The following is a 23,718-nucleotide window of genomic DNA, read 5'->3' on the forward strand; positions in this document are numbered from 1 at the left end:
TTTAACCTGTGGTCGATAGATGGCACCCATGGCCACATTTTCTTCTTGGACGGCCATGCCCTCAGATGTCTGCGCCAGAAGTTATTCGAGGAACCAAGTTCCATACCCTGTTTGAGAAAATGTAAAATTTTCCTCATTTTTGCACCAACTTTTGCCTATAACTCGGTCGGTATCCAACGGATCGCCAATCTTTAACCTGTGGTCGATAGATGGCACCCATGGCCACATTTTCTTCTCGGACGGCCATGCCCTCAGATGTCTGCGCCAGAAGTTATTCGAGGAACCAAGTTCCATACCCTGTTTGAGAAAATGTACAATTTTCCTCATTTTTGAATAATTTAGCAAAATTTTAAAACTTGAAAATTTCATAAGGCTCATTTTTGCACCAAGTTTTGCCTATAACAAGGTCGGTATCCAACGGATCGCCAATCTTTAACCTGTGGTCGATAGATGGCACCCATGGCCACATTTTCTTCTTGGACGGCCATGTCCTCAGATGTCTGCGCCAGAAGTTATTCGAGGAACCAAGTTCCATACCCTGTTTGAGAAAATGTACAATTTTCCTCATTTTTGAATAATTTAGCAAACTTTTAAAAATTGATTTATTTTAATGCGAATTTGTTGCAATAAGTTTCTTATCACTCAAGTAATGCTTCAAATTAAAAAACGAATAAAAAATCAGAAAAAAAATTCAAAAAAATTTTCCACTTGAAAATTTCATAAGGCTTACCCCTTGCCATTTTTTTGAGAAATTTTGCAAAAAAAATTAAATTGATTTATTTTAATGCCAATTGGTTGCAATAAGTTTCTTTTCACTCAAATAATGTTTTAAATTAAAAAAAAATAAAAAATCAGAAAAAATAAAACAATTAAAAAAATTTGAAAATTTCATAAGGTTAATTTTTGCACAAAGTTTTGCCTATAACTCGGTCGGTATCCAACGGATCGCCAATCTTTAACCTGTGGTCGATAGATGGCACCCATGGCCACATTTTCTTCTTGGACGGCCATGCCCTCAGATGTCTGCGCCAGAAGTTATTCGAGGAACCAAGTTCCATACCCTGTTTGAGAAAATGTAAAATTTTCCTCATTTTTGAATAATTTAGCAAAATTTAAAAAATTGGTTTATTTTAATGCGAATTTGTTGCAATAAGTTTCTTTTCACTCAAGTAATGCTTCAAATTAAAAAACGAATAAAAAATCAGAAAAAAATTTCAAAAAAATTTTCCACTCGAAAATTTCATAAGGCTTACCCCTTGCCATTTTTTTGAGAAATTTTGCAAAAAATTTAAATTGATTTATTTTAATGCCAATTGGTTGCAATAAGTTTCTTTTCGCTCAAATAATGTTTTAAATTGAAAAAAAGAATAAAAAATCAGAAAAAATAAAACAATTATAAAAATTTGAAAATTTCATAAGGCTCATTTTTGCACCAAGTTTTGCCTATAACTCGGTCGGTGTCCAACGAATCGCCAATCTTTAACCTGTGGTTGATAGATGGCACCCATGGCCACATTTTCTTCTTGGACGGCCATGCCCTCAGATGTCTTCGCCAGAAGTTATTCGAGGAACCAAGTTCCATACCCTGTTTGAGAAAATGTAAAATTTTCCTCATTTTTGCACCAAGTTTTGCCTATAACTCGGTCGGTATCCAACGAATCGCCAATCTTTAACCTGTGGTCGGTAGATGGCACCCATGGCCACATTCTCTTCTTGGACGGCCATGCCCTCAGATGTCTGCGCCAGAAGTTACTCGAGGAACCAAGTTCCATACCCTGTTTGAGAAAATGTAAAATTTTCCTCATTTTTGCACCAATTTTTGTCTATAACTCGGTCGGTATCCAACGGATCGCCAATCTTTAACCTGTGGTCGGTAGATGGCACCCATGGCCACATTTTCTTCTTGGACGGCCATGCCCTCAGATGTCTGCGCCAGAAGTTACTCGAGGAACCAAGTTCCATACCCTGTTTGAGAAAATGTAAAATTTTCCTCATTTTTGCACCAACTTTTGCCTATAACTCGGTCGGTATCCAACGAATCGCCAATCTTTAACCTGTGGTTGGTAGATGGCACCCATGGCCACATTTTCTTCTTGGACGGCCATGCCCTCAGATGTCTGCGCCAGAAGTTATTCGAGGAACCAAGTTCCATACCCTGTTTGAGAAAATGTAAAATTTTCCTCATTTTTGAGTAATTTAGCAAAATTTTAAAAATTGATTTATTTTAATGCGAATTTGTTGCAATATGTTTCTTTTCACTCAAGTAATGCTTTAAATTAAAAAAAGAATAAAAAATCAGAAAAAAAATTCAAAAAAATTTCCACTCGAAAATTTCATAAGGCTTACCCCTTGCCATTTTTGTGAGGAATTTTGCAAAAAAATTTAAATTGATTTATTTTAATGCCAATTGGTTGCAATAAGTTTCTTTTCACTCAAATAATGTTTTAAATTGAAAAAAGAATAAAAAATCGGAAAAAATAAAACAATTATAAAAATTTGAAAATTTCATAACCCTCATTTTTGCACCAATTTTTGTCTATAACTCGGTCGGTGTCCAACGAATCGCCAATCTTTAACCTGTGGTCGATAGATGGCACCCATGGCCACATTTTCTTCTTGGACGGCCATGCCCTCAGATGTCTGCGCCAGAAGTTATTCGAGGAACCAAGTTCCATACCCTGTTTGAGAAAATGTAAAATTTTCCTCATTTTTGAGTAATTTAGCAAAATTTTAAAAATTGATTTATTTTAATGCGAATTTGTTGCAATATGTTTCTTTTCACTCAAGTAATGCTTTAAATTAAAAAAAGAATAAAAAATCAGAAAAAAAATTCAAAAAAATTTTCCACTCGAAAATTTCATAAGGCTTACCCCTTGCCATTTTTTTGAGAAATTTTGCAAAAAATTAAAATTGATTTATTTTAATGCCAATTGGTTGCAATAAGTTTCTTTTCACTCAAATAATGTTTTAAATTGAAAAAAGAATAAAAAATCAGAAAAAATAAAACAATTATAAAAATTTGAAAATTTCATAAAGCTCATTTTTGCACCAAGTTTTGCCTATAACTCGGTCGGTGTCCAACGAATCGCCAATCTTTTACCTGTGGTCGATAGATGGCACTCATGCCCACATTTTCTTCTTGGACGGCCATGCCCTCAGATGTCTGCGCCAGAAGTTACTCGAGGAACCAAGTTCCATACCCTGTTTGAGAAAATGTAAAATTTTCCTCATTTTTGCACCAACTTTTGCCTATAACTCGGTCGGTATCCAACGAATCGCCAATCTTTAACCTGTGGTCGGTAGATGGCACCCATGGCCACATTCTCTTCTTGGACGGCCATGCCCTCAGATGTCTGCGCCAGAAGTTATTCGAGGAACCAAGTTCCATACCCTGTTTGAGAAAATGTAAAATTTTCCTCATTTTTGAGTAATTTAGCAAAATTTTAAAAATTGATTTATTTTAATGCGAATTTGTTGCAATATGTTTCTTTTCACTCAAGTAATGCTTTAAATTAAAAAAAGAATAAAAAATCAGAAAAAAAATTCAAAAAAAATTTCCACTCGAAAATTTCATAAGGCTTACCCCTTGCCATTTTTGTGAGAAATTTTGCAAAAAAATTTAAATTGATTTATTTTAATGCCAATTGGTTGCAATAAGTTTCTTTTCACTCAAATAATGTTTTAAATTGAAAAAAGAATAAAAAATCGGAAAAAATAAAACAATTATAAAAATTTGAAAATTTCATAAGCCTCATTTTTGCACCAATTTTTGTCTATAACTCGGTCGGTGTCCAACGAATCGCCAATCTTTAACCTGTGGTCGATAGATGGCACCCATGGCCACATTTTCTTCTTGGACGGCCATGCCCTCAGATGTCTGCGCCAGAAGTTACTCGAGGAACCAAGTTCCATACCCTGTTTGAGAAAATGTAAAATTTTCCTCATTTTTGCACCAACTTTTGCCTATAACTCGGTCGGTATCCAACGAATCGCCAATCTTTAACCTGTGGTCGGTAGATGGCACCCATGGCCACATTCTCTTCTTGGACGGCCATGCCCTCAGATGTCTGCGCCAGAAGTTATTCGAGGAACCAAGTTCCATATCCTGGAAAAAAATTAAACACGGGAATAAGAGGTAGCTGTATCGCAGGAATCGCTCCTGCGTGCAGCGCTCCTTGTGGTGCGAAACTTCGCGCCTGGGAGCCCATCGCACAATCGCTCCTGTGTGCAGCGATCCGTGTGGAGCTACCTCAAGCGGACCGCAAACTTTAGAGAGCGAGAGCGGTGCACTGCGCTCTTGCAAAAGAGCTACTTGACCCAACACTAGTCAAAACCAATTCTCCATATTCGAAGTTTTGCAACATTTACATCAATTTATACTGAAATAGATAATAGAAATTGCGATCAGGCGTTTCAGTCTATAAATATAATATTTATTCGTGTAGCATCATATTAAACTTTGCAATTGTACATTTCGCGTTCCTATGGAAACCGTTAGCAGCGAGCAGTGTAGACTGTGTACCTATCTTACTTTACATCCGCCGGTCTACCTTGTGCGGTGGTTTCCGAATCCTTCGAGCCTATATGAGAATACAGTTTCGCGATCTGCCCCGTTGGCGTGCAAAGGCGTCCGCTGAAATCGATACGCTTTTGACTGATCGCCCGTTCCGTACTAGCCAACGCGTCAAACAACGAACGTCCACCGGAACTGAAGCTTTTCTTGCTGCCTCCCACCGCTCCTCCCCGTGTTCCGCCAAGCAAACTAACTACACCACCGACGGTTGTATTGCTCGCGCCTAGAGCAATGGCACCCGTGGAAGAGGAAGAATCGGCAGTTACAGCTCCAGCAACACTGCTGCTACCACTACCACCCGCACCGCTACTGCTGCCACTCATTGAATGTGGCGGAGACATTGGTGAGTCGGTTGTGGCCCTAATCACACTGGCACGGTGCGCATCCGGCACAGTACCCTCGGTACCGTGCGATTTGTCATACGGATCGCTACCATCCGCATTCGGATACATACGGCGACATTCACGAATGCAGCTTACGATGGCCTTATGGTTGGGCGACGATCCATTACAGTTGACGATCGTTTCCAGCTCCGACCAGAGCAGTCTATACTGTTCTTCCTTTTTGTTTCCCTTCAAACGGTGGCCCATGTTAGGTAGGACAAGCGATTCTTGCCGTTCTTCCAGCTGCGACAGATTGTAAATTGACTTTAGGCACATCATTTTCTCATCCTCGGTCAGTTCCGGTTTTGGCGTGAGCAGTAACAATGGTTCCATAAAGTGCCGCACATTGTACAGCACCGTACGGCCGAGCGTCAGTGGCCAGTAGCGCGAATTTCTTGACAACTTTGTTCTCATCTTCTGCAAATTTTCGTCCGGTTGCCGCTCGGGCATTGGTTTCAGTGGGATTAAGCGATGTTGCTGCATAAGCACTCCAAAATCCTTTATACGATAGTCCGTCACACGGCCACCACCACCTTCCGATATGGAGGGCGGATCTTCCAAACAGCTGCGGGCGGTGTTGAGTGAGTGAATGAAGATTTCTCCTCCGTGAGCGGACAACAGATGGCTCGTAATTTTGCCGCCCGATTTCTTCGGCATTTCCAGCAACACCGAGCGGCCACTTAACAAGAAGTTGATCAAACAAGAGCTTGGTCGGGAGGTAACATCAACCGGTGTGACACGGCACTGTGCCAAACAGGGTTGCATTTCCGAAGAGCCACAGCTACGCGGTGTGCACCATTTCAATGTGACCGTTTCATAGTCCGAACCGTCCTTCAAGCTGTGCGGAAGTACCAGCTCCGTACCGAGAAACACTGAGTGGGCTGTGCGTCCGTGAAAAATCTCCACATCGTAATTAGCACTGGAGCTGGCATTTTGTTCTTCCTTCATCGGTATCCCGGTAACCGTTGTGCTTGCTAGATCAAAGTGAGGCAGAATGAGATTAGTCAGCTTGTTTGAAATGTTGTTCGCTTTGTTCGAGTGTATCTCCGACATCAGTATAGGCGATATTTCGATCAGCGCTCTGTTCGAAACCATCGATTCCATATTGGCAGGATAAAGGTTGATGATGACGAGATGACACTGGTCAATGCTGATGTAATCCTTGTGCCCGGCTATCGTATTTTGCTGTACCAGCACCGTGCGGAAAATGTCCTCCAAACTCTTCATGCTGGCATCATCTCGAGCAGACGTTATGCAAATCACACGACCCCGATTCAACAGCTTAGCATTGTCGCTCTTTGCATGGGCGAGTAATTGTTCCTTTTGAAATTCGGTCGGTTCTGCCAGTGCCTCGATAGCCGCCCGCAAACCGTGTATCACCGAGTAATCCGACGCTTGCGTTTGGCGCGGCGGTACACCAACCATCGTCATTGCGTTCAATATGTGCGTTAATGTTTGTGTCCCCGTGTTCCATGTGTTCACGATGTGTGCGGCTGTGTCACTTACTACGAAGCGTATCAATTTCCCGACGGGAAACAGATCGTACGCAATCCGGCAGTACTCTACGGAAGCTTCGACCGCACACGTCCACAAGCTCTTGCTGATTGGTGGTACCGGTACTTTGCTTTTGATAAAATCACAATCAATTGGACTTTCGCATGATATACCAAAGTATGGCGTGTGGTCTAACACGAAAACGGTTTTGTGATTGATTTCGTTCATCGTGGCGATCTCGATTTAGAGAAAACTAATGAAATACAACAACCGGCGGTCGAGTGTTTTTGGTTTGTTTACGTATTAGCTGTCATTTTTTGTGTGCGTCTGCAGCCATGGCCACATGTCGAAAAATCCATCATGTTGTTGGAAAAAAATATGAACACTCGGAACATAAATATTCATACTATTTAAAAGTTATTATTCTTAAAAAGTGTTTAGTTTTACTTTCTATGATTTGCTAATTTATCAAAACCTTCATCAGTGGTTCATATATGATATCAAAATAACATTTATTTGATTGATGCACACCCACTGTCTCGCTGCTTTCTATTTTGCTCGAAAAATAAACATTTCTAAAACAGCTCGAACAGCTGTCATGCGTATTGCATACCCCACGGCTGTTATGACACCTATGACGCTTTGAAACGACTGTTTTCTGTATTATGCATTCTGTATGATGCAATTTTATCTGCAAAACATCATTCTTCGATATACGTCGATCGGTAAACAATTAACTACTTTTGTGCTGAGAAAAACAGTGCAGATGGAGAAAAATCTTTCCAACTCAACAAGTATTTCCAAAGGGTGCAATATGGAAATGGAAAAATGTGCAGCGAGTTCAACAGCGGACGGAGATGCACCATCCACCATGAGCAATCGGAACGTGTTGCTGAAAACACCGAAGGGTACGCGAGACCACGGTCCAAAAGCGATGGCTATTCGACAACGATTACTGAACCAGATAATTGGTGTATTCCGAAAACATGGTGCCGAAACGATTGATACTCCTGTCTTCGAGCTAAAAGCGGTGCTTACGGGCAAGTACGGTGAGAATGCGAAGCTAATCTACGATCTAAAAGATCAGGGCGGAGAGCTGCTCGCCTTGCGGTACGATCTAACCGTTCCATTTGCTCGGTACGTCAGTATGAGTAACATTTCCACCATCAAACGGTACCACATCGCGAAGGTTTATCGGCGGGATAATCCGCAGATGATGCGTGGTCGCTACAGGGAATTCTACCAGTGTGACTTTGACATCGCCGGCCCGTACGATCCGATGCTATCAGATGCCGAATGTGTCAAGGTTGTGTGCGAAATCCTGCACGAAGTCGATGTCGGAGAGTTTATAGTCAAACTAAACCACCGGAAACTATTGGACGGAATATTTCAGTTGTGTGGAGTACCGATGGAAAAGTTCCGTAATGTGTGCTCTTCTATCGACAAGCTCGACAAGACACCGTAGAACGAGGTGAGACGAGAGTTGATCGAGCAGAAAGGCGTGAATGAGGAAACGGTTGATCGGATTGCATCGTACGTAACACTGCACGGTGGTCTAGAATTGGTTAACCAGTTATCGGAAGACGAGCAACTGAAACGAATTTCAAAGGCGTGTGAAGCTTTAAACGATTTGCGTTTATTATTTCAATACTGCGAGATCTTTCAGGTGGAAAACAGGATCTCGTTCGATCTTAGCTTGGCTCGTGGGCTTGATTATTACACGGGAGTTATATTCGAGGCAGTACTGCTTAGCAACGATGATAAAGAATTGTCCGTTAGTTCAGTCGCTGGTGGTGGACGTTATGACAACTTGGTGGGAATGTTTAATCCCAAGAGGAAGCATAAGGTCCCATGCGTGGGTGTGTCTATCGGTGTGGAACGTTTGTTTTCCATCGTGGAAGCACGTTCGATCGCTACCATGCGCACCACCGAGACGGAGGTGTATGTAGCATCGGTACACAAGGGACTGCATCTTAAGCGATTAGAAATACTGAACAAACTATGGACTGCAGGCTTTAAGGCGGAACATTCGTACAAGCTGAATCCGAAGCTGCTTGACCAGTTGCAACACTGCGAGGAGTACCAAATCCCATACGCCATCATACTTGGGGATGGTGAGTTGGCACGTGGGATCGTGAAGTTACGCAAAATTTCCTCCCGCCAAGAGGTAGAAGTTACGCTGGAGACACTCATCGAGGAACTTCGCTGTCGATTGAGCGCATCATAAATGTTCTGACTTCCTGTTGCTGAAGCTTTTATAGTTGACTGAAGATGGGAAATAAACTATGCTCAAAGAAAATGGAATAATTATCGTAAAACTTTCTACAGCTACCAAAATGTGTGCATATATTTTTACGAAATGTTTAATTTTCGTTCATTTTTCAATCGAATATCCTTTGTCCAACAAATGTCGAACAAAACACTATACATACTACATGAAAGATATTCATCAAACTTTAAAAAATGGTTTAAATTATTACTTAGTGTACTTACTGAAACACGAAACAAAATTTAATTTTTCACTGCAAAGTAAACGTTTCAGCTCCACCACGGCTGACGGAAAGTGTACCGCCCGGACCACGTTGCTTTCTTTCGTGCAGACAGCGAATTTTCACTTCGAACAATTTTCTCAAATCGGTCCACATTTCCAGTTGCTGCGCTCGATCGTTTTTGCTCGCAAGAAGCAGTGCTTTTTCCTCCGTCAGCCGTTTTAACGTTGTTTCCTGTTCGAGAATCTGTTGCGACAGTGTTTCCTTTAGTGATACTCGTTCTCCATTTCCGTCAGTGGACATTTCTTCGTTGGCCTTCTCCAGCAGTAGCTGGGAACGTTCGTGCTCCATTTGCAGCTCTTGCCATTCTTGTTCGAGCTTGCGAATGGCACGCTCCGTTTCGGTGATCTTCGACTGCATCGTGGCTGATTCAGCATTCAGAGTAGCGATCAGTGCATCGTAAGTCTGTGAAAACGTATAAATTAGATGTTACATTTCCTTTTTTTTTAAAGAAGAAAATTATGTTGCAGTTTACATAAAATTTATTTGCAAATTAATCTTCCATGTGTTTTTTTCTTGCCTGCTATCGATTGATCTACTGGAAAGTGATCTTCGATTCCTTTTTTTCTGCTAAAGAAAATTAACCATTTCATCTCCCAACCTTTTTTTTTCTTCTAAGTCTTCTGTGTCAACAGTTAAGACACCCACGGGTCTTTTGAAATATTTTACCATTATTCCGAATGGTGGACATTTCGCATTGTTCGAAGATATAGGTAAGGTGTAAGGAAACTGTTGCAACTTGCACAAACTTGCACCAGGACCCTTAATGTCCAATCCTCCATCCGTTCTTTCTTTCTTATTTGTTTGTTCTGAGCTTATGTGTCTGAGCATACCTTCCTTAAAACCTATTCATCTTTACGGCAGCCCTTTTCTTCCTTCTTTAACGTTTTCTGTTCAACTTGATCATTCACACAACGAGAGTGCTTTTTTTAGCCGAAAAAAAGAAGGCTAAAAATGGATCGAAGAAAGATTAGGAAAACTGCAAGAAATCGATTCCGAAACAAAGGAAAACAATTTCAATAACTGCCCAAATCAAAGAGAGCATAAACCTGCGTGATCCCAATTCCAGGTAGCTTACACTCGAACCGGGTCGTAATGGTTTTTTGTTCTATTCTACGGCGGTAAAAGGACTTTGATACATGTTTTGTACCTCTCGTGTAACCAAAAGGTACGGATGGTTCGTAAAATGTTGAACCTGAGCACAATTTAGACGAAGAAATTTTAAACTATGCTGCCGAAACTATTCGCGCATTTTTGTTTTACGTTCAAAAATAATTGAAACTTTTATTTCCATTTTGGTAAAATTGTTCATTTTCAAATATAGAAGTGATTTACAGCCGTAAACTTAATTCTACCCCAAAATCTTAATTTCGAACCGTTCGCAACTTCCCAATACATGTAAAGAACATCTGGTTTTTTACCTGCGATTTTTTCCATGCCAAAGAATAGTAAAAGAAAAATTCCAAAGTAAACACAAACTAGAGTTAACACATGTATGTGTGTGTGTGTTTCACTGGTTTCACATACTTTACCTACCCCAGAGTTACAAAACCCTAAAGTAATAAAAGACGAAACAGACACAATTCAATTAAAACCACTCCGCAACCTTGGGTTTTTCACATGCTTTAATGTCCAAGCATGATTACCCATCTGCTATGGCACATGTAATTTATTTTAAACTTCACCTGCAGTAGGTACCTCGATCGCAGTTTGTCACCCTTAACCAATATCCTCCCTTTAAGCCTAGCATCCACACAGTACGAGAGACGTGGAGATCTTCGGTATGATCCCGCAATAAATATCACATTGTGTTTATTTCCTCCCAAATACACCAGTGGCTTTCCTCAATGGTAGAGAAGCGGCAGCACTACAATCCCCCGAAACGTATCGATCTTAACGCCCTTCGAAAGTATATCACCCGCTTTGATCACACAAATGTCGGACAGGCCGGATACTAGCAGCAGCTTCTGCGTGGTGACTGGTGCCTGATATAATACCGCCTGCTCAACAAACCGTCGTCCGGTAATGATGATCTCGCCCTCCTGTACACCGAATGTCTCGATCAGCATTACACCATTTTTCGTGATGGCACAGTTGTCAGGCTCTCTGGTAGACAGTGTCACGTGCTGATTGATCAGTAGCTCCATACCGAACGGAGTTGCCTCGAGTCGCGGAAATGGTTGCTTGTACTCGTTCAACTGATTCTCCACGATGGCACTGGTTGTGTCTTCGATCTGCGCTCCCAGCTCCTCGAGCGTAATCGATGAGTTTGTGCTGATACTTCGCAGGATTGTGTCCATCTGACGATCGAAGTGAAATCCATTCATCCGACACATTGGGCCGGCCTTCATGTTAACCTCCTCGAAGTGTAGCAGATTGTGCACATTGTAGTCGATAAGCTGCGAACCGTACAGATTGGAAAAGTCCGCCACGAACGTATTAAGCAGCTGACCCGCCACAAAGGTGTTACACTCGACGAAGATTTCCCCGCTGATCAGAATACGCATTGCCAGATGCAGGTACAGGAAGTGTACGTAATACTTGTGGGACATATGCTTCTTCAGCACGATCGGTGAGTAGTACAGCAAAAACTGACGCCAATCGTACGCATCCCACCGGTCCAGCTCTTCCAACGGCTTGGGTTTCTGACGGAATTCACGCGGACAGTACTTAGCCATCGCCACCATCTTGCTCGATATTTTCTGGAGCGACTGTTTGTTCAACCGATAGTCCAGCTTTCCCGTCATCCACAAGTTCATCAACCGCTTCATAATGCCCTCGCACACCACATACTTATAGTCGATCATGAACTGTGACTTCAGGTCCAGATTCAGCTCACCAAGCACCGGTACTCCGACGTGATGTCCGTTTATTAACCCGTACACAAAATCGTCATCCGTGCGCAGTGTTGCCAAATTGGCCGTGGGCGGAAAGCTGGTAATACCCTCGTTAAACTGCAGCTGGCCCTTCTGATTGCACTTGCTACAACCATACTGGGAATTGGGCAGGGCCGTACATGTGATCAAGCTGTTCGCGATCGGATCACACAAAACGGCACGAATCGAGAGCAGGTACGCACGTGATTCGATTTCAAACTTACGATTCTCCAACTCCTTCATCTCATCCACCAACGGGCGCAGGATCTCGTTCGCAATGGTTGGCGTAGGAAACGCACCCTGATACACACCGATCACGAACGGTTCGTCGAGTTGTATCGATAGCTTGCCGAGGATGATCAGATAGTGCGGTAACTGACCGGTTCCCTCCTTTGCCTTCTCCGATTTAACCACATAAAATGCCATATCCATGAACAGTGTCTTCATGTACCAATGATTACTATCGTCCACGAATCGCTGCAAATAGTTCGTGACGGAGCGTTTGATGCCGAAACTCAGATACCGTCCAACGGACATCGGAATCACGTCGAAGTTGTGGTAAGTCGGTGGTGCACAGAAACTTCCCTCGGACGACAGTGAAATGCTTGAGGAAGCGCTATCGTTACTGCTACCACTGCTGTTCGACAATTCCAGCCCGTTATCCTTCATGATGGACAGCAAATCCTTCACCATGTCCTCCGATGGGTTGTGCTTCATGGTGAACTCTTTCAGCTGATCGCGCAGTGTCGGTTTGTTGGGGCTGTACTCGCGGCAGGAAAATTCAATACACTTAACCGTGTGTTTGGACGCTTTTTTACACTTTTCCGTATCGCGCGTAACTCGATAGTTCGAGCAGTAGTGATACTCTGCTTTTGTTTTATTTCGCTGCAGCTCTATGATGTCGTTGCGAAAGAAACGCGTGATCGGTTTAGTAACGTTCTCATTAAGCACTGTAAGCAGGTTAAGTTTCGCCATCTTCTTCAACGATCGATTGATCCTTCGAGGTAGTTCCCCACGCTTCATTTTCGAACTACTTTTGGTACTACTGCACTGAACACACTGCCCCGCTACTGTATCACAGTTTGGTAACGTACAAACAGTCAGGAACACACTGCACTCTGAGGCTGCAAAACATTGACTAAGTGCCGGTGTTACAACAGCACCAAACGAACCAGCATCAAAAGGACCTGCTCTTCGTATCTTTTTGTACCTTTTTCGCTTTTCTTACCGGTTTTTTTTGTTTTTGCTTACCCATCGCATCGATCTCTTAGCTCTAAAAAGGACACCCGGATAGAGATTTCGACAACTGGACGGGTATTTCTTTTTTGGTACCACACTTATGTGCACAGATACACCCACGCATGGCCACATCTGGTGCATCCAGCCTCTTTTTTCGTGTCTGCTTTCTAACCCCTAGCAAAGTGTCTCCTACTTTGAAGCTGAGCATGATGTTCGGTACAAGTATAAAAACGAACGCTCCAAATGGGTTCGAAGGAATAGGATACGACATGACAAATGTACAGTTGCGTGGAACCGCACTGGGAAGATTGATCTGAGAAAAAAAAACTCCTACACAGGAAGTCATCCGAAATGGTTTTACATTGTGTACTGTGTGCAAGATCACATTGCTATATGGTGTTCTGAGATCGTTTGAGAGAAACGATCGACACAGGTATAGCACCGTCTGACAAAGTGAAGCTCTTTACCGAGTTGTCAATGGACAAGCGTTGTCGTAGCACAGCAGGGTTTAAATAATATTCATCAGGTATTCAGAATTGCAACATGCAAACCATTTCTAGTCGTACTGCGCTGAAATGGCGACATATAAATTCACCTCAATCATCATTTGCAGCACAATTCTCCTGTTGAAGAATGTACTGCAAATGGTTCCGTTCGACCTTGGACAGGTGTTGAAGCCATAAAATTCAACCATTTGTCACGGATCCATAAATTTCTCCATTTGCACCGGGGGCACAACGCTGACACACCCGTGGCCGCAGCAGGTACGCCTCGGGGAGGTGGAAACAAACATTGGACTTTGTCGAACGACAACCGCATTAAAGCGAAACGCACTGCACAGTGTGTCGAACAAACGAACCTACCTGCTTTTTGGAGTCCATTTCGTCTTTCAGCTCGATGACACGTTCCCGCAGTGGTCGTAGCTGCTGCGAAAGTGGCGTGACGCGTTCACGGGCGGCCCCGACTGCCCTTTGAAGGCCATCGACAAGCCGCGCCAACTCCGTCATGCCCCGCCCGGTAATGGGCGATTCCGTGCGACGATCGCCAACATCTCCATCGTCGCCACCATCGAACGCTGCGTTCGGCCCAAGCGAGGACACCTCATCGTCCGTCATCTGTGACAGTGCTGTCGATAGGGACGGATCCTGTGATTTTAAGTTCTCGAGCGTTTGCGTTAAATCGTTAACTTCCGCCTTGACTGCGGCCAGTTCCGCTCGCTGCTGCTTGTAAACGTTGCTTTTGGCGCGCAGCGTACTGACGAACTGTTTCAAATCTTCGCCACGCAGTATCACTTCCCCAACCGTTTCCTGCAGCTGCCGTTGTCTGTCCTGTAGCTGGCGCTCAACTTCGCGCAGCTCTTTCGTCATCTGATCGAGCTGTTCGGCGGCGGCTTCCTTGTTCCGTGCCACCATTGCTGCCTGCTGCCGGAACGGACCGAGAGTATCGTTCTGGGTGCTGTATTCAGCGAGCCGTACCTCAACTAGGCGTTGAATTTCCCGATTCATCTCATCTACTCGTTGCTGCCACTCCTGCAGATCACCACGCGTTATGTTCGGTTCGTCGATCACCTCCTGGAGCGTTTGCACCTCGGAGCGGCGCTGGTGCAATTCCTGGGGTAACTTTTGCTGCACCATAAACTCCAACACCTGTGTTTCCTCTATGATGCTTTCCATTAGATTCTGCGGAGTTGCGCCCTGTACGGACATCTTCGCATTGTGCAGATCTTTCTGCAGACGCTCATGTACCATGGTCGCACGATTTAGGCCCTGCTTTTGCTCGTCGATCTGCTGCAGCAGCTCCTTCTGGCGTTCCTTCTCAATGCGCAAACTGTTGGCCGCCTCCAGTAGCAGCTCTTGCTGGGGCACCTTATCTAATCGGGCCTGTGTGCGCTCGATACGTTTTTTCACGTTTTCAATCTCCGTCTCGATCGCGCTAATGTCGTTGCGAAGTTCGCGCGTTTGCGTACCCTCGTGCATCGATTGCTCGTACGCCCGGTGGGCATCCTTGAAGTCGTTCATCGTCTCCAGATATTGTGCCCAAAGACTGCCCAGTTCCGGCATCGACATCGCCTCCGGCGGCAGGTCCAGCGGAATCAAGAATCTTAAACAGAGCAACAAAAAAAAACAGGTGAAACCACCACCAGGAAGACGAAAAGCAACCTTAAGTAAAGCGGCACGCCACTTGAACTCAAGCACGAAACCCAAATGGACAACGGGAACGCGCTACTTACTTAGCCAAATATGCGGCCTTCTTAACCCTCTCACGGTTCTCAAACATCCAGCGAAGGATCGGATGGATGAGCTTCTTCTCGCCCCGCACCATTCCACGTCGGAATGCACCCGGATCGTCAATGTCCTCCGCTGGACGGTACTGTACCTTCCGCAGTGCCTCCATCACGAGCGCATTCGTTTCCTCCGGATCGTTCTCCCGCACGTCCAACCTGTCGATGGCACCGAACGCGTGAAACACATCCACCAACACCTGCAGCAACGATTCCGGCGACAGCGAGTCAAAAGTTATCAGATTGTAATCCGTCTCGAGCAGCTTGTTCAGCTCGATGACAATTAACTTTAAACCTTCCGTCATGATTACGTTTAGCGCGAATTATGCGTGGGAAATATCACAAAACTGGCTTTCTGCGATGAAACACTTATGCCAAAGATACCGAAAACCGACTACACCGACTGGTGGACCACAAGGCAATGGTGTTGATTGAGCGGGTTTTGTATGTTTGTTTGTTTCCCGGCTGCGTTCCCATAGTAACGGAGCGTGCGTTGTCATCTATCGGCTACACACAAAAAAAAGCCCCACGCCAGGCACGGTTGGTTGTTGATTTGTTTTTTTAGTGAGGCAAAACCATTCGCCACGTGACTGTTGGCAATTTGCTAAACAAATGTTTTGCAATGAAGCAAAAAGTGAAATTTGTAGTCATTAAAGGAATGGGACAAGATGAAGCATTGGATCGTTCGGCGGGTTTGCGCCAAATGACTTCCTCCCAAGGAGCAAGCAAGTTACCTTGATCAATACATCGATCAGTCTAGTTAATAGTTTTTTTTTTTTTGTTTCTATCGTTAATCTTGATGCACTCTACCCTTTTGTGGCTTATTTAAACCGTTTTTTATTTAGAATTGTGAGAATCTGTAGTGCAATATCCAGTGACATTACATTTTTCGTTTCAAAGCAGAAAACTACTTCACTGTATCAGTAAAACTAGATATGTGTTTTATAAAGTAAACTTTTATTATAAGTATAAAATATAGTTTAATATAAAATCGTTTACAACTTTTGTTTTAATAAAGTAAAGTAAATAATTTTGGTATAGCCACCAAACAAACTGCAAATTAAATTATCTAAGAATATGTGCGTATCTTTTTCTTTAAATACACATCCTTGGAACAGGGACACGTGTGACGTCGTGCACCCTTTTAACTTTGCAATCCTTCATAGTGTGTTGCTCTCCCGCTGTGAGGATCGGACTTACATGTCGGACGGTAGCAAATTTGCATACCCGTGCGCTCCAACAACTGCTACGGCCGAGACTATAATCCTTTTGTTTTGAAACACTCCCCATTGCTTACGACAAATGGTACAAAGATGGAGGTACAAATGTACTATGGTGGGTCAAATAAAAATGGCACACACCGACGGTCAACTGATCTCTGCCGCTAAATTAATATTAATGCTCGTCACTCCGGTCAGTCGGACTGAACCGGGTTTGCCCGGGGGGATCCGACAATGCGTAATACCCTGCTAAGAAGTGCGACCATGCATGGTACAGACAACAGTCTCTCCAGCGTACAGGTGGACTGAACAGGGAAGATGAATTTTCAATTAATAAACACTGAAGCTATGGCCGGTAAGTTGCAGTACCGAAGTGTGCAGAATTGTTCTTGAATTGCTAATATGGGACATTTACGGTATACTACATTTCGGAGACATATGTTTTGCGCCACAAAAGACACAAGTTTTGGTTGCTTATATGAGTAAATTATTAATTGAATGCCAATCAAATTACCATACCTACTGCAAGTACAGCAAAAGAAGCAAACATTTTAAAAAGGAAATAATATTCAATCTCTACTACTTTTCGTTCTACCCTCAATATCCTGGAGTGTTAGGGATTTTGCTTTGCCACCTACACAGTGTCGATCGGATTCATTCATCTCCGAGCCAAACATCAGGATCGGAAGAAAATCGATATTTGGCCGAACTATATAAGAAATAGCCATCCTGCCAACTAACGAAACAGTTGCAATTTACCAACAGACCAGTGAACAGTTCTCGATACGCAGCCAAAAGACAGTACCCGAAAAAGCAAACCATGTTTAGGTTTTCCTTTTTTTTCCATCTCATCTGCCTATATCTGGCTATCAAAAGTGCACTGAGTGTGGAAATGGATTCAAATGTAACGTTTTTCAATGCACGCACCCATTGACCTCTAAAGTGATACGCCTAAGGTATGGAATACTAATTTTCAGGATCAAAAGTACGCGGACCTGCGGACGACATCGGGGCGTGAGGTGCAGGATGGAGGCGCACCAGAACCGGATGTACTTAGACGGGATGATACGGCCGAAGGGCTCAACAAAAGGGCTGCCGCCATGTGGTTTGGCCCGCGGCTCGGCAAACGTACCATTGCGACGGATTTACACGACGATCTGGTGGAGGAATTCGACAGTGAACCGTTGGGTTATGCGGGTGAACCACCGCAAAAGTTGGCCTCCGAGCTTGTCCAGGGATCACCCTACATGGTGCTATTACTCACAACAAAACCACGTAAGCCAACCTAACATGAGGGAGCCAAATCGTCGAAGTCTGAAAGATCTTCCTTTAATTCCTTAGGAAAACCACAGCCAGTATTCTACCACACAACATCACCGCGCCTCGGTCGACGGGATTCGGTCGGAGAGAATCATCAACGGCCACCGTTTGCACCACGGCTTGGCCGAAATCTGCCCTTCTCACCACGCTTAGGACGTGCGTACAACGGTGGATATCCGCTACCATTCCAGTTTGTGTACTGAAGCGTTACCCGAACGATCAGTGACTGTGTAACGGTGTGTAACGCAAGCGCCTAGCCCGGCGGTGAAGTTTATCGGCATTAATTGAATTAACCTTTTGCGTAAAAATATGGCTGGAATCCGATAAACTTGACGGCCTGGTGTAAGGGTGCCAGAAAACATGCCACCAGAAAAAAAAACTCTCGACGAAAATTGTAAAATTGCACGCTGTATTGTAATAAAGTATTAGGAATCTCCAACATCAATCATACTTCCTAACCGGGCTCAATGGGAAATTGGATCTTAACTTTGGGCGGAAAATTAAGATCACGTTACAAACACAACACAATCGTGCATACCCCCTTCGGCCATTTCACCAAATGGGTCACAAATTGTTAAATTATGCACCATTATTCAATCAACCGACAACCATTACACGATTGATGAGCACTAAATTGCTCATCCAATCCTGTTACACACGGGATTGACGGGTTTAAGCTGTTAGCAGGAAATTAAATTCTGTTTCGAGATCACCTAAAAACCAAAACGAAGCAAAACCAAAAAAGAAAGAAAACGGTATTAAAACATATTTAATTGTTCGCAAATCAAACACCGTGTTGCCTTCCGCATTTGCCAAACCAACAAAACAGAATCCGTATTACATTCGGATCTCTGGATGAATTCGCAAAATCACCAACCAAAAGCATATCTGCACAAAGCAATCGGGCAGCATTGTCATCCATCAATTGCACACGAAACGATCGATTGTCATTGTGCCTCGCGCGCTAAGGGGGCAGGTAATTATAAACCATACGATCGGTTAAAACCAATTTATGGCAAAAGTGTTTTGGGGAAGCACAGCCACAACCCGGGCACGGTGAAAGGACAAGTTAGCCACAGTCAGCCGTAGTGGTGACCATTTAATTGATTTGATGCTTCATTGGTGCGTGTATCGTAAAATGTAAAGGAGACCCGTTTTCGGACGCGAACAAACAAAGTTTGGAAAATTAAACCGGTCCGATTCCGATCGCCTTAAGTTGGGCAAAAAAGTCTGCGTTATGTATATTATGTTTTTTTAATATCAAAGATTTTATGTTTTAAAAAGTGCTTCATACATATCTGCATGTTATTCTTTGGCTACACGACACACCATCCCTCTGGTCCTTGTCAAATTCATTCATAATTTTTGCATTCAATTCAATAGCCAACTTCATGTAAATAATCTCCCAAAAAAATGACATTGTTGTTGTTGCGCCATTTGTATCATTTTGCATTTTGAATTAATTTTTTTGTTGTTGTTTCAATTATTATTTCATTCACTTAGAACAGCGAACCACGGTGGGTGAGTGGAATGGGAACGGTTTGCAATGGGAACATAAAAATCAAAGACAGTACGCGGAAGGTGCGTCATAAAACTGCTCAACCATGCCGAAACCGTGGCTCCCCGACTTGTGCAATCAAAAGATCAACACTGGTGCGCGCACCAGTTCCGTCCCTATTACTAATATTATGTGTCTTTGTTCTATCTGCCATGGTTTTACCCTTCTAGCTACGATTCGCTCCTCCGCCCCACCGCCATTCATCTTTCTGCTCCATAACTGTATGGCACGCGCGGTTCACAACAAAAATGCACCGTACAAAACTGATGCAAATACGAAGGGTGCATACAAAAGGTGCTTCAGGTGATTAGTGCAAACGGTCAGGGGCAGCATAAAATGGAATCCTTCACACCCCCTCGGGACGAACCATTCTAATCCTCGTACCGATCTAGTGTTAAGAAATGGAAGTAAAAAAAAAAAATGAAAAACAGTTACTAAAAAGGGGCTGCAAAAAGCAGACCAGAACAAAAAGCATAAGTGCACTATTTTCTTCACTTCCTTAAACGTCACATTAACGATGCACAAGTCACAATCGTGTACTAATCTTGCCGACGTTGACCCTGAAACTTTATAGAATCATAAGAATGGAGATCACAACAAGCAGCAAACAAACAAAAAACCGCCATCAATGTTCGAACAAAACAATTTACTAGTCAATGGACTGTAGTAATTTCTTAAACACTGTAGAGAAAATAAAACAAAATTCCTTTTTTTTTTGTTGTATCCCAACTTTTGTTAATGATCGCTGTTGGGGCGAACAGAAATGGAAAGAAAACAACACCAACGTATAGTAGCAACAAGAAAACAAAACGCACGCAAACAACAGAAAGGAATTTTGAAGGACTTTTTACTCATAATCTTTTGTAGCGACAGTGATGGGGGGGTAAAAAAAACTTAACAAAGATCAAACAGTGAGTAGGTAAAAAAAAACATGTTCTACAAACCCGGACAAGTCGTTGTGAAAGGAACTAACTCTAACTCCCAAGCACACGCCTTGCCGTTGCTCAAAGTTATGCCATACCTAAAGTAGCTTTGGCCAGGGTCAGTATAGAGCAAGTATTGCAAAAGTTATAGCAAAAACTTACAAATAAAACACATTGCCATTAAACTTCAGCGCAAGGAATGCATCTGCATTGTATGATATAGCAATGCGGAGTATGAGAGATAAAGCAAGCAGAAACAATTAGCAAACTTATAAAACGTATCTAGTGATATTTTGGAGCTTATCTCGAACAAGTTCAATATCCCCAAATAAAAACGACTAAGCGGCGATCAATCAAATTTCGATTGACTTCCTTCTTCAGCGCTCGTTGACGTTGCGTGCTCCCGTTCCAGCTATAATCGCCGGTAGAAGGAATCGGTCTAAAATCTTGTTATCCTCAACGACGTTAGCGTTGTCCCTCCTAAAGCTGTACCGAAACGGGTTCCAATCCGGACACGCATTGAAATTTATGGTTAGTAATAGTTTCCTTTGTCTCTCGCGCGGCTCACTCCATGCGCTTTTTTCTGTTCCTTCCCCTGTTCTCGGACACACACAAGGATTCGAAAATAAAAACAGCAGAACACAAAAAAAAACTTGGAACGGCACGTGCCCATGATTAACATTTTGACCATTACTTGGGTGGATTAATGGATTGAGACTCATTCGGACGTTGCGGCAGTCGTTTCCCATGCTTAGATCGGGTGCTTTACACTTCAGCCCCATGTGTGAAAAGTACTGCAATCAGTTACAGTAAGGTTAAAGCTCATTAGCACGCATAAATGTTTTATGCATTCCTCTGTGCATCGATCGTGCGATCGATCTTAACAAGAGCATTTTCTGTAATTAATATTGCATTGTGGTAGTTTTTTTTTACTAAACTGTACTATTTACCTTCAACAGCGTTACAATGTTGCTGTGGCATTTTTCGGGGTCGCTGGGTGGATTGATGTTCACTCCTTTTCATTCTTATTGCAAAACTAATTTATGTTCGTACGCCTGTCAGCAAGGCACGCTTCCGACGCCATGTCACGGAGTGATGTTTGACCAAATAAGCGAGTGTTGGGCAGGTGCCATGCTTCCTCAACTACGCGAAACAAAACTCGCCAACTGGTTCGATCCAGATCCGGTGGAATCTGAAGGAGCAGCGCAAGGCAACGCAGAAATGTTTTGATGTGCTTATGAAGGAGCCACTTAATCGACACTGGTTGATTTGAAGCTGGAAGAGTAAAGGGGATCTAAATTCTTTCAAGTAGGAAAGAATGTTGCTGTTACAATTTGAAAACAGACTCTGAAGAAAAGTCTATTAAATTCTCAAACATATTTAATAAATAACACATTTTTTTCTTGAAGAATGTTTGTAAATGCATCACCATGATTATTGATTATTACTCGTCCATGTTTTACGCTTATAACGTAATACATTCCTTTGCCAATCATAAAAAGAAATATTCCCAAAACCTACATTTTGTTACACTTAATTCAATGTCTACCCATCATCGTTTCTAAGGCATTGAAATCTTTCCCAACTCGTATTCTATCGCAAATTATAAAATAATTATAAATCAGAATCTCCAACAACGCTTCTAGCCTTAATTCGATATCTCACACCCAACGAGTACCCATTGGTTGGGGATGGATGTCATCCCCTGTAGCGATCAGCACCCTATCACTCATCACGGAAAAAGCCTACAACTAATCAATCACAAACTGACCAAACTCTTTTGTAAAGGGTAAAATTCTGGCAATAAAAGTAAGTACAGCAGAACCAACAAAGTTAGTAGATCAACTTTAATCCTTGAACATTGCGATAAAAAGCCAAATCAATTAAATGTTATTGCCGCGGTTCATGCATCAGAATGTTCACATTGCATAACGTACATTTTATTGCTACATGGTGAACTTTTATTACAATGTCTTTAACACTACTCTGTGTAATTTCAAGCCGCAGAGAGGGTTTCATTCAAATTAGCCCACCATCAATCAGTGTTAGTTGATACTTTATGGTCTACAATCTGTCTTGCAATTATTTTCATTTTTATTTAATGTTTATTTTGTAATAAATTTACGTGTTACTCGTGTAATTCACCAACACATAAAGTTAATAATATTCCTAACGGAAAAAAAGGAAATTTCCTTAATGAGCGCTTTAATAACGCAATTCTTGATGTATTTGAAAAAAAATGTTTTTACATCTAAATTTGTTAATACCAATAAAAATATTTATTTATAGCTAAACTAAAGCTTTAAAGTAACAAACTGAAAGGAAAAACAATTCATTTCTCGCAATAAAAAATAAAAAGCGAACATAAAGTGCAAATGATTGTCATACTTATCAGCAGGTTGCCTACGCTTCATGAAAATGCATTTTACACACCTGGTACAAGCATCGGCCGTCGGCCACATGACTCTCAACACACACACACACTCACTGGGACTGCTGATGAACTGAGTCAATCTCGTAAAAACAACCTGTAACACCACTTGTTTTGTAGATAACGTTTGATTAATTATTTTAGACATCACTATAGAGTACGTGGCTGCTTACATCGTGCCCTTTTATTAATCCAAAGTGTTAAATTATTCATATTATTGTTATGCAATTGAAAACAGGTTACAGTGTCAACCATTTATTAATAGAGGGTTTAATAGATAATTTAAAATGTTTAATAACAATAAACAGTGGATGTTAAAATACAAAAAATTTGAGTAACATCAAGCAACAAGAGAAATTCTAAGATATAAGCAAGAAGAGAAGTACAGTCCGTCACTTCTTACTGAATGGAATGGCTTTTAACAAAAGGTAATTAAAGAACTCTAGCCAAAATAATTACCTTCCGGTTTGTCAGTTCTGTCAAACTTTTCACACGAAGATCAAGACCATCAACTCCAAAGTTCGCCAAAACCAGTCCAGATGAAATAGCAGCGAGTAGTATTATTGACCATCAAGGTTGAAGTACCCATTTCGCCACATACCGAACCGAGTGCCCAAACTGCAGTGATAGCTGCAGTGAAGGTACTTATACGCGTGGCTTCCAGTGCGGGTTTACATGCAGTTTGAATGTAGCGCGACCTTGGATTGGACAGCGGCTACCTAGTACCGATCCCACACGTAGGTTCAAACCAGGCAGGCATTCTTCATTCGCGATAGGATAGGTTAGTTCCGGACGAAGTTTCGATCGACGTAAACACAGCGCTAGACAAGGGGAAGGTGTACACAAATGAAGCCGTAGTTGCATAGTTGGT

At 42.5% G+C, this 23,718-nt stretch overlaps 4 protein-coding genes across 5 annotated transcripts; 2 read left to right on the forward strand and 2 right to left on the reverse strand.

Annotated features, from left to right (window-relative positions):
• Positions 1-1,145: 1,145 nt before the first annotated feature.
• Positions 1,146-16,162, reverse strand: LOC125765786 (intraflagellar transport protein 81 homolog). 2 transcript variants are annotated; one of them, XM_049431259.1, is made up of 4 exons: positions 15,345-16,162; positions 13,978-15,214; positions 8,944-9,404; positions 1,146-1,175 (listed from the first exon to the last, which is right to left on the reverse strand). In XM_049431259.1, exons 1-3 carry the CDS (start codon positions 15,698-15,700, stop codon positions 8,970-8,972), a joined length of 2,028 nt encoding a protein of 675 aa, XP_049287216.1. In that variant the 5' UTR covers positions 15,701-16,162; the 3' UTR covers positions 1,146-1,175; positions 8,944-8,969. The 2 variants fall into 2 exon arrangements, with proteins under 2 accessions (XP_049287216.1, XP_049287215.1); XM_049431258.1 differs by lacking the exon at positions 1,146-1,175 and having other exon boundaries at positions 8,411-9,404.
• On the reverse strand, positions 4,361-6,787 carry LOC125765785 (protein asunder). Its single transcript, XM_049431257.1, has one exon. It carries the CDS (start codon positions 6,676-6,678, stop codon positions 4,528-4,530), a length of 2,151 nt encoding a protein of 716 aa, XP_049287214.1. The 5' UTR covers positions 6,679-6,787; the 3' UTR covers positions 4,361-4,527.
• Positions 6,978-8,431, forward strand: LOC125765844 (histidine--tRNA ligase, cytoplasmic-like). The gene has a single exon (XM_049431334.1). It carries the CDS (start codon positions 7,127-7,129, stop codon positions 7,913-7,915), a length of 789 nt encoding a protein of 262 aa, XP_049287291.1. The 5' UTR covers positions 6,978-7,126; the 3' UTR covers positions 7,916-8,431.
• A 1,167-nt stretch (positions 16,163-17,329) lies between the features above and the next one.
• On the forward strand, positions 17,330-18,380 carry LOC125765830 (PBAN-type neuropeptides). The gene is made up of 3 exons (XM_049431321.1): positions 17,330-17,519; positions 17,593-17,890; positions 17,957-18,380. The coding sequence occupies exons 1-3, from the start codon at positions 17,436-17,438 to the stop codon at positions 18,136-18,138; spliced, it is 564 nt and encodes a 187-aa protein (XP_049287278.1). The 5' UTR covers positions 17,330-17,435; the 3' UTR covers positions 18,139-18,380.
• The last annotated feature ends 5,338 nt before the right edge of the window (positions 18,381-23,718 follow it).

The sequence above is a fragment of the Anopheles funestus genome, chromosome 2RL (genome assembly GCF_943734845.2).
Source record: "Anopheles funestus chromosome 2RL, idAnoFuneDA-416_04, whole genome shotgun sequence".
In the NCBI taxonomy this organism is placed as follows: domain Eukaryota; kingdom Metazoa; phylum Arthropoda; class Insecta; order Diptera; family Culicidae; genus Anopheles; species Anopheles funestus.

What these genes read in the sequence shown, in the direction of transcription:
- LOC125765785 (XM_049431257.1), bottom strand. Translation starts at nt 6,678, where the DNA reads ATGAACGAAATCAATCACAAAACCGTTTTCGTGTTAGACCACACGCCA.
- LOC125765844 (XM_049431334.1), top strand. Translation starts at nt 7,127, where the DNA reads ATGATGCAATTTTATCTGCAAAACATCATTCTTCGATATACGTCGATC.
- LOC125765786 (XM_049431259.1), bottom strand. Translation starts at nt 15,700, where the DNA reads ATGACGGAAGGTTTAAAGTTAATTGTCATCGAGCTGAACAAGCTGCTC. An exon ending in AAGGCCGCATATTTGGCTAA is followed by an intron (nt 15,215 to 15,344) that starts GTAAGTAGCGCG and finishes GCTCTGTTTAAG; the next exon opens with ATTCTTGATTCCGCTGGACC. An exon ending in AAATGGACTCCAAAAAGCAG is followed by an intron (nt 9,405 to 13,977) that starts GTAGGTTCGTTT and finishes ACGTTTTCACAG; the next exon opens with ACTTACGATGCACTGATCGC.
- LOC125765830 (XM_049431321.1), top strand. Translation starts at nt 17,436, where the DNA reads ATGTTTAGGTTTTCCTTTTTTTTCCATCTCATCTGCCTATATCTGGCT. An exon ending in GTGTGGAAATGGATTCAAAT is followed by an intron (nt 17,520 to 17,592) that starts GTAACGTTTTTC and finishes ACTAATTTTCAG; the next exon opens with GATCAAAAGTACGCGGACCT. An exon ending in ATTACTCACAACAAAACCAC is followed by an intron (nt 17,891 to 17,956) that starts GTAAGCCAACCT and finishes TTAATTCCTTAG; the next exon opens with GAAAACCACAGCCAGTATTC.